This window comes from Conger conger, chromosome 8, assembly GCF_963514075.1.
Source record: "Conger conger chromosome 8, fConCon1.1, whole genome shotgun sequence".
NCBI lineage: Eukaryota > Metazoa > Chordata > Actinopteri > Anguilliformes > Congridae > Conger > Conger conger.
The window spans coordinates 4,854,110-4,866,290 of NC_083767.1; the positions used below are offsets into that span (position 1 = coordinate 4,854,110).

The following is a 12,181-nucleotide window of genomic DNA, read 5'->3' on the forward strand; positions in this document are numbered from 1 at the left end:
TCAAGGGGAATTTAGATCTTTCTCTCCTTGAAGTGAGAATGGAGCCCCTCATGTGAATAGCATATCTCACTTTTCAGCAATTTAAGAGATATGAATAACTATGGCAACATGGTTAGAAAGATATTTCTGAGTTTCCACTTCTTCTCTGAAACAGTATTTTCTTCCGTTTGTTGCATGGTAACATGAGATACAGTATATATGCCTTTTCCCGAGCGTGAAGCTATAACACATCCCACCAGTTGGTGAAGGAGGAGGCAGATATGTAATGTAATTGATTCATGTTTGAGAGAAAATAACACAAACCACCAGATGAAAACTCCTGACACAGTCAAAGCTGGACGTTGGACACACAACACGGTTGAGCACAGATGACTGACTGATTACGCAACGCGCAGACAGCACTGCATTCAGTCAATTCAGCAGGACAGCAGAGAGCTGCGATCTCATGTGTCCGCATCGCGCTTTCGAATCAGCGCCACTGTGCCCACAGCGCGACTCGCTCTCGCCCTTAGCACGCAATACAACGGCATTAAAGACGGAAGCTTCCGGAAGCCTCGCGGAGACCGTCTTCCGGGACAGGCCGTCGCGTATATGTACGGAGTCTCCAGAACAGACGAGGTTATGGAGCAACGCTTTCTTTCATCCCTTATCATCAGTTTCGTTTCCTTATCATTTTCAGAGCTTGTGTTTTAATTGTTCCCTGATACGACTGGCCACAGACCTTTCCGTAGAGTATGACTTTGTAATTAAAGCAAAGTGGGCTCTAACCAACTTACAGTATGTTTTTGGGAAGCCAGGTCATTTGCCACCTCGGGACAGAAACTGGATTTTTTTTTTTTGGATTTTAATTAGTCTTTTTAAAAGCACTCGCACATTGGAATTTGAATTCAACTCTGCTAAGAGCAGGGCAATGAGGTTAATGTGAAATCCAAACGATTTCAATTTTCTTCCCATAGTGGTAAACTGGTTAAGAAATATCATGCAGCATACTGTAAGAAATGCTATTTGTATACTGTATAATATGGTATACTGTATATAGAGTGTGAGCTTATATGAGCTTATGTGTGTGTGTGTTTGTGTGTGTTATTTATTTTCAAATGACAATTGTCCTAAAAGTACATATGTTCTATTTTAGAGCTTTGGGTGGGTGCTACCTGTGGAGTGGGTATGAGGGGATTGTTACACACTGTATGTTTTTAATAAATTAATTTATTTTTTAATGTTCTGATCTTCTCGGGGAGGAAGCAGAGTGAGCAGGGGAAGAACTGGAAGAACCTCTTCAGGATCTCCGTGCTGCTTGTATCTGCACTAGCTATGCTTACAGGCTGTGGGGTGAAATTCCCTCCATTAAAAACGTGAGGCTGGAGAGGAGGGCCAGGGCTTGGAGCTGTAGACTGCCTGAATCGCTTCCATTAAGCCCAGGATGCGTAGCTCCAGTCCTGGATGGCCAGCGAGGCTGCTGCCTTTTCATCAGCTTCAGCACTTAGGAGCTTAATGACTTAAATGTCATTGATTGGTTAAAGCATCCTGGTTTCAGAGGCTTTGATTGGCTGCAGTTTGAAAGGGAACAACAGAACTGTGGTCCGACAGGAACACCAATCTTAAACTGGCACGGCTGCTGAGAACAGCAGAACGGTGCAACTGTGGCTTCTACAGACGTCTGTACAGAGGCAGAGCGTTGTGACTGTGGCTTCTACAGATGTCTGTACAGAGGCAGAGCATTGTGACTGTGGCTTCTACAGACGTCTGTACAGAGGCAGAGCATTGTGACTGTGGCTTCTACAGACGTCTGTACAGAGGCAGAGCGTTGTGACTGTGGCTTCTACAGATGTCTGTACAGAGGCAGAGCGTTGTGGCTTCTACAGATGTCTGTACAGAGGCAGAGCGTTGTGACTGTGGCTTCTACAGACGTCTGTACAGAGGCAGAGCGTTGTGACTGTGGCTTTAGTGCCACGCAGTGGGGAGGCTGGGATCCGGGAAGCGCACGGGGCTTCCGATCCGTCAGATCCGATCTGTGCCGCAGGAACACTTGGCCACCGTCATAGCCATGTCTTCGCCGGGAGAAAAACAACATTAAAAATCTCCACGGGAACATCTGGTTACAGGACCCAAATAAAGTTTGAAAAGCAATTTAAAAACAGGTGTTGGTGCTCCGCCGCAATCAGAACTGCTCAGTTAAATTAACGGCTGACATTCAAGCCAGGCTTGATTTCGGCTGGCTGCTTTGCTGACGGAGTGTGTTATTTCAGCACAACTGCACCGCTGCCTGAGATGCACACAAACACAGACTACAGAATAACACAGCTACTGCCTGTGTTAAACAACACAGCTACTGACTGTGTTAAACAAAACTGCTACTGCCTGTGTTAAACAACACTGCTACTGACTGCATTAAATAACACTGCTACTGACTGTGTTAAACAACACAGCTACTGACTGCGTTAAATAACACAGCTACTGACTGTGCTAAACAACACAGCTACTGACTGCGTTAAATAACACTGCTAGTGACTGTGTTAAATAACACAACACAGCTACTGACTGTGTTAAACAACACAGCTACTGACTGCGTTAAATAACACTGCTACTGACTGCGTTAAATAACACTGCTACTGACTGCGTTAAATAACACAACACAGCTACTGACTGTGTTAAACCACCTCATCCATGGAGCTGGCGTGCTGTTCCGATGTGTGCATTTAGTACTGCATTTGAGTGTCTGCACAGTGTAAAAAACAAAATACGAGCAACATTTGCGGAAGCCATTTTGACCTAAGTGAGATACTCTTTTGTACAGTTCAGTTTGCTGCAGATATCCCAGCTCTTATGATTTGCAAAATAACTAGAGGAAGATTTGGGTCCTGCTGACCACCAAAGCCATATAATACCGACGCATGCATTAAATATTTGTGCGAGCACTTTAGAATCAAGTGAGGTTAGCGGTTTTTGCTACTCTAGTACAGTTCAGCTTGCTGTAGGTATCGCAGCTCTTTCGATTTGCAAAATACGTGGACTGAAGGTCTTGCCCATTAAAATAATTTAGGTCTGACTGCATCTCTTTGCACAGAAAAAGGAAAAAAAGAAAAAAAACTGAAGCAATGATAGACAGAATGTAATGATAACACCTCACATGTTACACAAAATGTGATAAGAGCACCTGCTCATGTTATATTCAGATCAGAAGCGCAGCATTGTCCCAGGACAGTGGTCCATACAGGCCAGTGTGGGCGGGGATGAGGCCTACCTTGTTCAGGCTCCGGGCGGCGCTATCTTTCCCCCCGGGGGTGAGGTCCTTCAGCTGCATGTCCAGCAGGTCCACCAGCTGGCCCATGGTCTTCACCGTGTACGTGATGTCCCCCGCATGGATGTGGCTCTTGGTTTGCTCTGAGAGATCCCGGGCAATGATGGCGGCCGTCTCTCCGGACTTCAACTTGACAAAGATAAAGACACACAGAGGAGGGAATGAGTGAATGAGAGAATGAGAGAATGAATGAATGAGTGAGTGAGTGAGTGAGTGACTGAGTGAGTGAATATTAGGAGTACAAGTACGAGTGCTGATCCAGGATAAGTATTCTATGGTCCATCCTGAAGGGAGCTAAAAGGCTAACCTGATCGTAGATCAGCACTCCCACTCTTAAGAGGCTGCAGGAGTGGTTTTCACTCCAACCCTAACAGAGCACATCTTATCCAACAGCTAGTGCAGGGCTGCCCAACCCTGTTCCTGGAGAACTACTGTCCTGTACGCAGGTTCTCATTTAGCAGCTAATTAATAGTCAGGTGTGCCAAATTAGGGTTGAAATGAAAACCTAGAGGTCTACCATACCGTATATCTAGGCCAGCACAGCTGGTTGTTAAATGGCGATTAATTCCAACCGTTTATATTTCATTGGTTATAATGTAGAGAATAAAGAATGTAGAGAACAAGACCAGATAAAGATGCTCCACACAATAGCAGCTGAGCCCTACACAGTAAAATGTTCAGCGTTAAACTGACTCTAATGGAGTACATTGTACCCGGATAGAGCACATGTGATCTTTAGTGGACTCATCTAAACTCTAGTTTAAATTAATTTTCTGTGGAATATAAAACAAAACAATGGCCCTTTCAAACCATTCGAGTAACCAATGGAAACGAGCACTGAAGCAACGGCCTATTTTTATTTAGAGAAAAATTTAATTAAAAACCTTCTTAAGCTAAGGACGGAGCTATTATTCGTTAATGAGTCTCGCCGTGTGCTCCAAACTCGCTCTTTGTAGTGGCTCATTCTGTGCCTTTTCTGTTAAATTACAACGTATATCTCCGCACAGCAGAGGCCCTAATGGGTCTGAGTAAGCCTCTTCCGCGGTGTCATTGTCGGGAGGGCTTAATTTGTGTTGATTCACTTTTTTAAAAAGCGCCATCGTCAAGCGTGTTTCAGAATTACCTCGAGAATTATGAATTGCCCTACCATTCCATTAAAACAATCGAATCAGTTAGCAAGCACCTGAACTGAGGAGCGGATGGTATAGCACAGTAATGGATGTATAAGGTATTGTATATATGTATACCATTTAGACTGTGATATCAGCATGCTTAATGCATAAACCCTGTGCGAGAGATGACATGCGATACAGTGCGCTTCACAGGAGCGCAGTGTGGCCTGGTCGGATCAGAGCTCTATGACGGCACAGTTAAAACGGGGTCATGGGATAGAAAGAGCTATAATTCTCTCTCCCCTGTGCTGTCATTTTACCCCATTTTTTTCCAGAAGATTAAAATATGATTTCAGTCAAATTTTAGTGACCGCATTAAGCTGCAGTGCATACAAGGCTGCACGGCAAGAAAGCCTTACAGTACCGACTCAAAGGAGGTTCAAACTAGCCATCCATTTGCAGTATATTTCCGGCCGTTTGGGTTGGAATAATATACACAGAGGTAAAATGGCTGTTTGTACACCAACCTGGACAGCGTGATTAATAGACACTTTAGGTAACGTGCAAACACCTGTGATGCAGATTCTACTTGATTGATATGCCCGTCATCTGCAGTCACTGCCTCAGCTTCGATTAGCAAATCCAATTATGCAGGATTGCTTAGTGGGTCTTAGAAATCAGAGGTGGTCCAGCAAGCAGTGTAGAGCCTATCTAAGTGGCTATGCTGGGGCTAACAGAGAGACCGCCAGGCGGATATGGGTCCACATTAGAATGTAGGCTGTCCAACGTGTTGCCCCTCCTTATTCCATGTCACCACGACGACAGAAAGAGCTGACAGGCGCATCACTCTTCCATAATCTCCCTAATAAAGATTAATAATGCTTTTGTTAATATTTAATCCATATATAATGCATCGCTTTCATTGTTAATGAGGTATCTACAGGCAGACCTCCCTCCCAACCGCACACACGCATGCCTGCACGCACACACGCACATACATGCAGGCACACACATGCAAACACGCACATACATACACGTATATATAACAGTTAAATGAAGCATTGGATGAACACTGCAGTTGCACTGTCTCGTAATTTAAGCACATAGATATTACACTTGCCAATAGCCCTTATTCCCTATGAACCCCATGTGTGAAGCACAAAAAGAGCAAACATAACACTCCTGCAGTAGCTTTGATAACAAGCGCCTCTCCTAACCCAGATTAAAACACAAGCCCGTTGAGTGCCAGCATTGACACACTCATCTGGTGAGAAGCCCTTCTCCTCCAGACCTCCGGTGGCTTAGCGAACAGCAGAAAATGAGACCTCCAGTGGCCGTACAAACGGTAGAAAATGAGACAGTAATGAAGGAATTCAGCGAGGCGGAGCGGACCCCGTCCGCAGAGGCCTCTGATTGGTCGAGAGTCGGGGGACTTACTTTCCGCGTAACATGGCTGACCCAGGGCGAGGTGCAGTTGCTCAGGTCGGGCCCCTGGGGGTCCCAGTAGCCGTCAGGAGCCAGGCACACGTACGTAGCGGTCCCTGCGAAACACAGAGAGACAAGGCTGACGTTACCAGACCGTGTTCGCTGGAATGGCCCAGATTCCACGCCGCCTGTTAACTGGGCACTCGAGAAACAAAATGGCAGCTCTTCAGAAGTACGGGGATGAGCAGGGGACTACGCTCCAGTTATTTCAGGCCCAAGGGAACGACTGCCCCGTCAAGAGGATTTGGACCTGAACCACATTTCTGTACAGTGCCACACTGGGTTAGCATTTGTCTTAAGAAGAGCTACAGCACACATAGCAGTGATTTGTGAATGGCTGTTGTTAAAGGTTCCTCAGTTACGGTATCCATGGCTGCAGTCTTCAGCTAAATTTAATTTTGCGGTCTCAAATCTGGTAGACATGAGATTTCTACACATTTACCCTCGTTCGTTCATTCAACGTTGAACGTTTTTACTGTGTACTGATTTCTGAGTCATTTTATTAATTACAGACAGTGAAGGACCACAGCTTGTGTTTAATACATGGCACAATTAAATTGTTAGGAAATGAACATGGAGCTGAGAGATTCAATTAAGGTTTAAAAGCTGGAGTATGTCATAAAAGGTCAAGGATTGCATCCAAAGGGAGATTGCTTCAGCACTGTTCATGCACATAAACCCAAAAAAACAAAAAAAAAAAACAACTCATTTTGCTTTTAAATACTAACATTATTTTCCTGTGTTTTCAAGCACATAGAAGATAGACTCGTACTAGAACACACCATGTTATAAGTACATATACCCAAAAATCTCCATCCTGCTGTCAGTAACCCCTTAAGTCCCAGTGTGTAATGGCACAGAATTCACACTGGCACCCCAGAACTCCTACAATAATAAAAAATATCTATTAAAAAAATATATATATATATATATATAAATAGATAAATGTGTGCCACATATGAACTGAATCACGTTTCCCAGTCAGCGAAATGTTTAAAGGAGCGTTTTTTTCCAGAGTGGTGTGAAGCGTGGCCTCTGTGAAGCGTGGTTGTGCGGAGAGCTTTGTGCTCTTATCTGCTGAAATGCCACATTCATCTTCAGACCCGTTCTGCAGATCTGAAGTGGCTTGTTGATAAGCCTCTGGGGGTGATACGTTTGAGCCGCGCCAATGTGTCGGCCATTTTCCCTTTCAGCCCCGGACAAGCCCATGACTCAGTAACGGCGGGACTGGGGGAGGCTCTGTCTTCATGACAGTTACAAATACCGCCATTGTGCCGGTGTCCCATACTGACTGTGAGGGGAAAGTCATCGCCTCACTGGCTTTACAAAATGTCTTCATGTAAACGGAACTCTCCCAGAAATAAAGGTATGAAAAGGGCCTAAGAAGGTAGAAAATGCTTGTCACTGAGGCGCTACCGTAGAGGTACGTCAAAGTGTACCCCGAGCCAGAAATACATCAAAAATTTGTACCTTTTTCGCTTGGCAACGTACTCATTTGGACCCAAATAGAACATCACTTTACTTTCAGGGTACATTTGGGAAATTTGATCTTTGAAGAACAAACAAGTACCTTCACAATCACTTTACTTCTGCTTTTGAGTGGAGAGGATTTTTTCCCCCTCATATTTGTAGAGTAAGCACAGGACACAAACAGTGTACTTTAAGATGTTGAAATAAGGATGGATATCATACCGATGGTCCCTGCAGGGCAGGGTCGCATAGCCACGTGGCCCTGCAGTGTTTGAGGCCAGGCCAGGTCAGAATCCTCCAGGGCGGTGCAGTGGTCCAGGCCGATGTTGGGAAGCTGGGAGGAGGGAGCGGGGCGGGTGGGGGCATTGGGGGCCAGGGTGGTGGTAGTCTGGGCCCGCTGGCTGGGGGTGGAGGTGGTGGGGGCCCGGGTGGAGGTCGTGGTGCTGGGGGTGAGGGTCGTGACGGGGACTGGTCTGGAGGTCGTCCTGGTCGTGGTGGTGTCCATGTTAGCCACCACGGACGAAGACAATTCTGAGAAAAGGAACAGAACAGACACTGAGTGTGGAGCCTACAGTCTAGTGGATAAGGTGCTTGACTGGAACCTGGAAGGTTGGTGGTTCAAGCCCCAGTGTAACTACAATAAGATCAGTGCAGCTGTTGGGCCCTTGAGCAAGGCCCTTAACCCTACACGGCTCCAGAGGGGATATGGCCCTGCTTAGTTGAATCAACTGTCACAAGTCACTTTGGATAAAAGCATCTGCTAAATAACTGTAATGTAATGGGCTCAATTTATCAACTTGGTACATAAACATAACAAGAAATATGCCTGCAAGCTAATACCGCCAAAAAAGCCCTTCTTCACTGGGTGACACAACCACCAATTACGCATTGCCCAGAGGAGCTGCTGGCAACAGTAAGCATTGGCAGCCATTTTGAGCTGGATTCGATACCTGACCATGGGGCTCATCCAAACACTGGAACAGAGCCCCAACAGGCTTAGCCCCAGAATCATTCCGCAATCAATAGTTGGGGTCATTTTTATGAGTGCTTACTGTATATATCAGCCATTCCAAGTTCCCTAATGAGAAAACCAAAATTAAAGCAAAAATAAAAAGCACAAATCATCCCGAAGCTCAAAAATCTGTATTCGTAACTAAAACGGGGGAGAATAACCAGCCCTCCTTTCTATGTTTAGCCACACGTATTCCAGACAGATAAGAATTAGCTAGGTTTGTCCTTTTTCACCTCTTGCGAGTTTAAGAACAAATAGTTCACACTGAATCGATTGGACTTGGCAGGTATCACTTGAATTTTCAGGCTGGGTTTTTTGGGGGTTGTTTCTTGGCATACTCCTGCAGCTAAACAAAATCCACGTCTCCTCGCTGGTTATCAGACACCACAGCTCTGCTCGGCTCGTGTTCGTAGCCCAGTTATGAATTCAGTATTTTATTTAACCTTGTTTGAGGCTTAATAGACCAATGCCGAGCTTCCTATTTACTTGCAAAATGTATCTCCTCAAAAACCAATATTAAACACTGCATCCTCGATGGACATGATTTGCCTCGGAATTCAAGTCGTATGGCTCATCTGGCCTGCATCCCCCAGCAGCATCAAAATGAATCTCATCACCAGTCATTTTCAAGGAGACATCCAAGCCCCTTGTGTTTCTGATTGGAAGTAAGCTACCAAATTAGTTTTGCTCCAAGGGCATTACGGATCTGGTCTTTGACAGCACAGAGTAGCTAGCTGCTGGAGGGTGCGGGGGTGAGGAGGGGTGAGGAGGGGTGGGGTGGGGTGGGGGGTGACGGGGAAAGCAGGAAGGCTTTTCAACAATGACAGGCAAAGCCGGGGTCACGGGTAGGGGTCAGAACACAAAGCGGGGAAGGCGAGGCGAATCAGACAGCTTAAGAAAAGCCTCCCGTCACACTGGAGCGTCGTTTAGGAATGAGGAGACTTGCAGGTTGCGCTGGTGGGAAGGGAATAATCGACGTCCCAGATGAACCAAACGGCGAAAAGCCCCTTTTCTCTATTTAACACACGTTAAAGATCTGCCGTACCACTCTCGCACGCATATAAGAGGCTTAAATAGAAGCGCCGTCTCGACACTCGAAGGCCAGAGAGTGACACATTACACAGTCATCGCTGGAAGACAACAACCCCTCGATCTAAGAAGTTCATTATGAGCAGAGACGAAGAACAAGGAGGAGAGAACGAGCTCTGTTCCCCGCACAAAGGGGACCGGTCTCCGAAGTGAGACGGGAAACAGATACTCTGGCCCCTAGCTAAGGAGGCTTCATCAAACGCTACAATAGTCTGATTTAACCGAGTTCAGCGAAGAAAGAAATCAGTGTTTCCCCAGCTAACCCTGCGTAATTAGCCAGCTTGGCTCGCGCCGCGTGAGCTATATAAAGCGACTCCGTTCTTCATCATCACCCTCATCCTCCTCTACTGGTGACATGAGTGCTCTCAGCTCCTCAGGAAAGACTCTGTGCCAAAGGTTTCACACCGGTAGCCGGACGGATATCTCCTCACCCAAAAACCAACCTCTGCTCTAGGCTGGTCACCAATACCACCTCTCCCAATTCACACCCCCATAACGGGGCACCTTCATTTGTTGACTCTGGTCATCTCATGTCATCCATATCAGTGAAGGCTGAGAACGCCACGATTTTCTGTTTTCTCTTATCGTCATTATTAGTTTACTCACATTTTTATGCTGTCTCATTGAATATTTTAAGTCTAATCAAATACAATGCTTCAACAAGTGATTGTGCTACTACAGTACCTGTACAAGTTAACCACAAAACCATGGCAACACACAGGTTCCACATAAGAGTCCCCTCCAATGTTTCATTGGTGGAGGCTGACACTGGCAGTGCATTCTCTCATTGATAAACACTGGTGACTGGGGCCTCATTAGCATTAGCATTAGCTGAGCATTCAGAAGAGCCTCCCCTGCATTTGCATGCCATTAAAAAGCCCATTCATAAACCTCACAGCACAACTGTAAACACAGCACCCCATCCACTGCTCTGACTCAGGATATTACTCCCATTTCAGTAATTAATGTGAGGGCGTAAGCCTCTGTCCGGCTGGATGGAAATAAAGTTAATAGCTTTGTGCTTTCTATTTTCTAATCTCATTGTTACACCTGTATTGAAAACTTGAATTTTTATTTTCGGTAAGCCATTACGGCACTGAAATTGTATTTCGCAATTATTGTGGAGCGCACATTCAAGATAGAGGCTCAAATATATTTTCCTTGATTAATACCACCTATTCTCTTAAATTATTCTTCAGCAGAGAAGTCTGTCTCTCTTCTGACACTCCTATAATGATGCAATTGTCACAATCCATTGTACTGTACCCATAAACACATTACTTTTAGTGTAGAAAGTGTCTGCAATTCACACCAGGGCGTCCTCACGGGGATGTGTCAGGAATAAGGAATAAATATCACTGAGAGGACTGTGCTTTCCTGACAGTGGGGGAAGTAAGCAGGAAGTGACAGAGGAGATGTGGGGATTCTATTCCCCCACAGTAAGACGGCCTGCCTTGCAAGAAAATACACATTTTTTGAAGCTTGTGGATGAATGTGAATAAATAAACAAATATTGCAAGGCATCACTCTATCTCTCTTTTGCGGGTGCAGGATATTCCTGCAGTTTTTCCACAGTATTCCCATATTATTCCTAGAGTACTAACACAGTATTCCCACTTTACTCACATAGTATTCCCACATAACACCGATGGTATCCCCACAGTATTCCCACAGTATTCCCATATTATTCATACAGTACTAACACAGTATTCCCACATAACTCACAAAGAATTCCCACATAACACTCATGGTATTTCCACAGTATCCCAACAGTATTCGCACAGTATCCCCACAGTATTCCCACAGAACTCCCATGGTATTCCCACATAACTCACACAGTATTCCCACAGAACTCCCACAGTAATCCCACATAACTCACACGGTATTCCCACAGTATTCCCACATAACACACAGTATTCGCACAGAATTACCACAGGACTCCCACAGTAATCCCACAGTATTCCCACATAACTCACACAGTATTCCCATATAACTCACACAGTATTCCCACAGTATTACCACAGAACTCCCACAGTAATCCCACAGTATTCCCACATAACTCACACAGTATTCCCACAGTATTGCCACAGAACTCCCGCAGTACTTGACTGACTTTAGGACTGGCCTACATTCTGTGCTTTAACACTGCCAGTGCTGAACACTCACTTCCCTAAAGAAGCTCCTGTCACAGACATTCCCTGGCATTTTCCCAACATGGCCTTATATGAAATAATAGACACTTCAGGCAAAGTGTGCACATGAGGGTTGTCCTCCTCTCCGAGCCCCAGCTGTGGTCATTATTTCTGCATGGAGACACAGTCAGTGTATAATCATTCCAGCTCATTTTAAACGCTATACGCATGACACATTTTCACAGTCACAGTTCAGTGTTGTACTGAGTCATTGCACGCAGCCCAAATGCTATAGAAGGATAACTCAGTTCCAGCACTTGCGTGGTGTTGATAAATCAAAAGTCCTTTTAATCTAACCCAAATCGAAATCCCTTTAGAGCTAGTGTGCCTTTTATGTGCAAACAGATTAACCCTCATCAACCTTACAGTAATATAACCCTTCCTTCATAATCCCATCAAGACCAGTTACAGTAAGTGTAGGAGGCAGGGCTGCCCATTGCTCCTGCTGATGAGACGTCAGTGGGAGCAGCACGAACAGTAATGCTGTTGTGTTACATTCATCAAGTTCTCTGCCTACAAG

General features: G+C 45.3%; 1 protein-coding gene across 1 annotated transcript in view; it reads right to left on the reverse strand.

Moving 5' to 3' along the window:
* The window catches only part of LOC133134670 (adhesion G protein-coupled receptor L3-like), a 177,167-nt gene that overhangs the window by 75,352 nt on the left and 89,634 nt on the right, over positions 1-12,181 (reverse strand). Inside the window, exons 6-8 of the mRNA XM_061250937.1 lie at positions 7,591-7,899; positions 5,851-5,954; positions 3,245-3,430 (exon numbers count right to left, since the gene is read on the reverse strand). Coding sequence (XP_061106921.1) covers positions 3,245-3,430; positions 5,851-5,954; positions 7,591-7,899 — 599 coding nt within the window. The remainder of the gene's footprint in view (positions 1-3,244; positions 3,431-5,850; positions 5,955-7,590; positions 7,900-12,181) is intronic.